Source organism: Trifolium pratense, linkage group LG3, assembly GCF_020283565.1.
Source record: "Trifolium pratense cultivar HEN17-A07 linkage group LG3, ARS_RC_1.1, whole genome shotgun sequence".
NCBI classification, from domain to species: domain Eukaryota; kingdom Viridiplantae; phylum Streptophyta; class Magnoliopsida; order Fabales; family Fabaceae; genus Trifolium; species Trifolium pratense.
Genome location: NC_060061.1, coordinates 16,129,078 through 16,130,969, shown reverse-complemented (window position 1 = coordinate 16,130,969; position 1,892 = coordinate 16,129,078). Strand labels below are relative to the sequence as shown.

The 1,892-nt window shown below is 29.8% G+C and overlaps 1 protein-coding gene across 1 annotated transcript; it reads right to left on the bottom strand.

Annotated features, from left to right (window-relative positions):
• Positions 1-317: 317 nt before the first annotated feature.
• On the bottom strand, positions 318-1,134 carry LOC123918158 (transcription factor DYT1-like). Its single transcript, XM_045970132.1, has 3 exons — positions 887-1,134; positions 615-791; positions 318-510 (listed from the first exon to the last, which is right to left on the bottom strand). Exons 1-3 carry the CDS (start codon positions 1,064-1,066, stop codon positions 448-450), a joined length of 420 nt encoding a protein of 139 aa, XP_045826088.1. The 5' UTR covers positions 1,067-1,134; the 3' UTR covers positions 318-447.
• Positions 1,135-1,892: the final 758 nt, after the last annotated feature.

Below are 1,892 nucleotides of genomic sequence, written 5' to 3'. Positions count from 1 at the left end.
AAGCTATTTCTCTCAAATCTCAGTAAGCTATTTCTCTCAATATCAGTTCAAATATAGAAGCATATATACCATGATTTTAAATTGCAGTAGGAAACTAAAATTTCAGCAACAATATAAAGGATTTTGTGATCTCTGCTATGGAATCGCAACCGCAATTTCGACTTATTGGCCATATTTTCTCGTATTTTTCTGCAGCAATTTAAAACCATGATATTCACCTATTCCAATTCTTTGAATAATTAACTTATTTAGTTAATCTTCATTCTTCAAATGTAAATTAAAAGATTAAATAAAATAATAATTATTACAAAACCCATATTATATCTGTTATGTCAATATGTGATCCCATTATTTTCCTACATAAAAGTTTATTCAATTTGAATTTAATTTGACTAGCATAATTTGTGTAAGCAAAAACTTAACTATGAAATAAGTTTTCCATTTTCTCTAAATACTTTTGATTATATCTGCCAACAAATGTTTTGCTTGATGAACATCAAAACTGATACCCTGCAAGATAATGCAGAAAAATGAATTAAAGTTCATAATTGAGTCTTTGATCTAATAGTTTTATAATATTAATTGTGGTTAGCTTTTGATATAGATTATCTTACCTTAATAGAAGTTACAATCAAATATGCTCCTTTTATGGTTGTAACATTGGCTTCTATGATTTCAATGCCTAAACTATTCATAGTCTCCATTAATTTCATGAACCTCCCTGTATTTTTCTCAATGATTATCTTAATCCAGAGCTTATTTTCACCAATATTTTCTACTTGAACTTCTTCCTATAGAAATAACCACACAAAGATTTCTAATTAATAGCATTTATAAATCATGATTCATTTAGTTAATGAAAAAAAGGAATTAATTTGTATGGAACCTGTATCCCCCAGTTGTTCAAATCTTCAGCAGCAGAAAATTCAGCTATTTTTGGCTCTGCTCTTTCCTCTAAGTTTTCTTTTTCTTCCAATGCATGAAGCTCTTGTGTGAGAGTGTCAACTTCATATTGAAGCCTCTTGGTATAAGTAATAGCATCTGTAATAACGCTATCTTTGGTCATCTGAAACCAAAATTAAGATATACATATAATCAGTTTAGCTAATTAATCGGACATATAATGTTGATTTGGTGGTTGGGTGTGTTGATATGTGTGAGTTAAAGTTCCATATTGGTTGAAATAATTGAGGTTAAACAACAACCCTGCTCGCACTCGACATGACATGATCTTTTACTATCATGAGTCACGAGGCTCAGAAAGAGACTATGTGAGAGGTTCCTTAAACCTAATATCTTAAGATTTTGTGAAGAAAATCTAACGTCAAAAGTAAAATCTAATTCTTAAAATTTTTGAGTGAAAGTGTGATGACAAAAATTACTTATGTGTTGCTTTTAATCCAACGTATCGATGTAACTCATTCAAGATCCCCTCACGACCTAACAGAGTGGAGTGATAAAGATCTGGGTTCGATTCACACCCTCAGCAAAACTAACAATACTACTCATTATCAACAAAAAAAAAAACTAACAATACTACATTGGTCGGGGGTTCGATTCACATCCTCAGCAAAACTAACAGTACTACATTGCTTGTTTCAAAAAAAGTTTAACTAACTAATCCATTCTTAGATTTATTGAATAACTGATGTATTTGGTGTTTTTAGATTCACTGAATAACTAATGTATCTGATCCAAATATATCAATTATTCAGTAAATCTGAAAAGTGAATTTTTACTTATAACAAGGAACAAAGAAAGTAGTATCTTACAAACTAAAAACTAAGGCAAGAAAATGAATATATTGAGAAAATCATTAAATAAAAGAGTATTTGAGAAAATGAGGGAAGTTTAGAAAGCTTGCTTTTGTGATGTTTGGTATTAAAGACCGA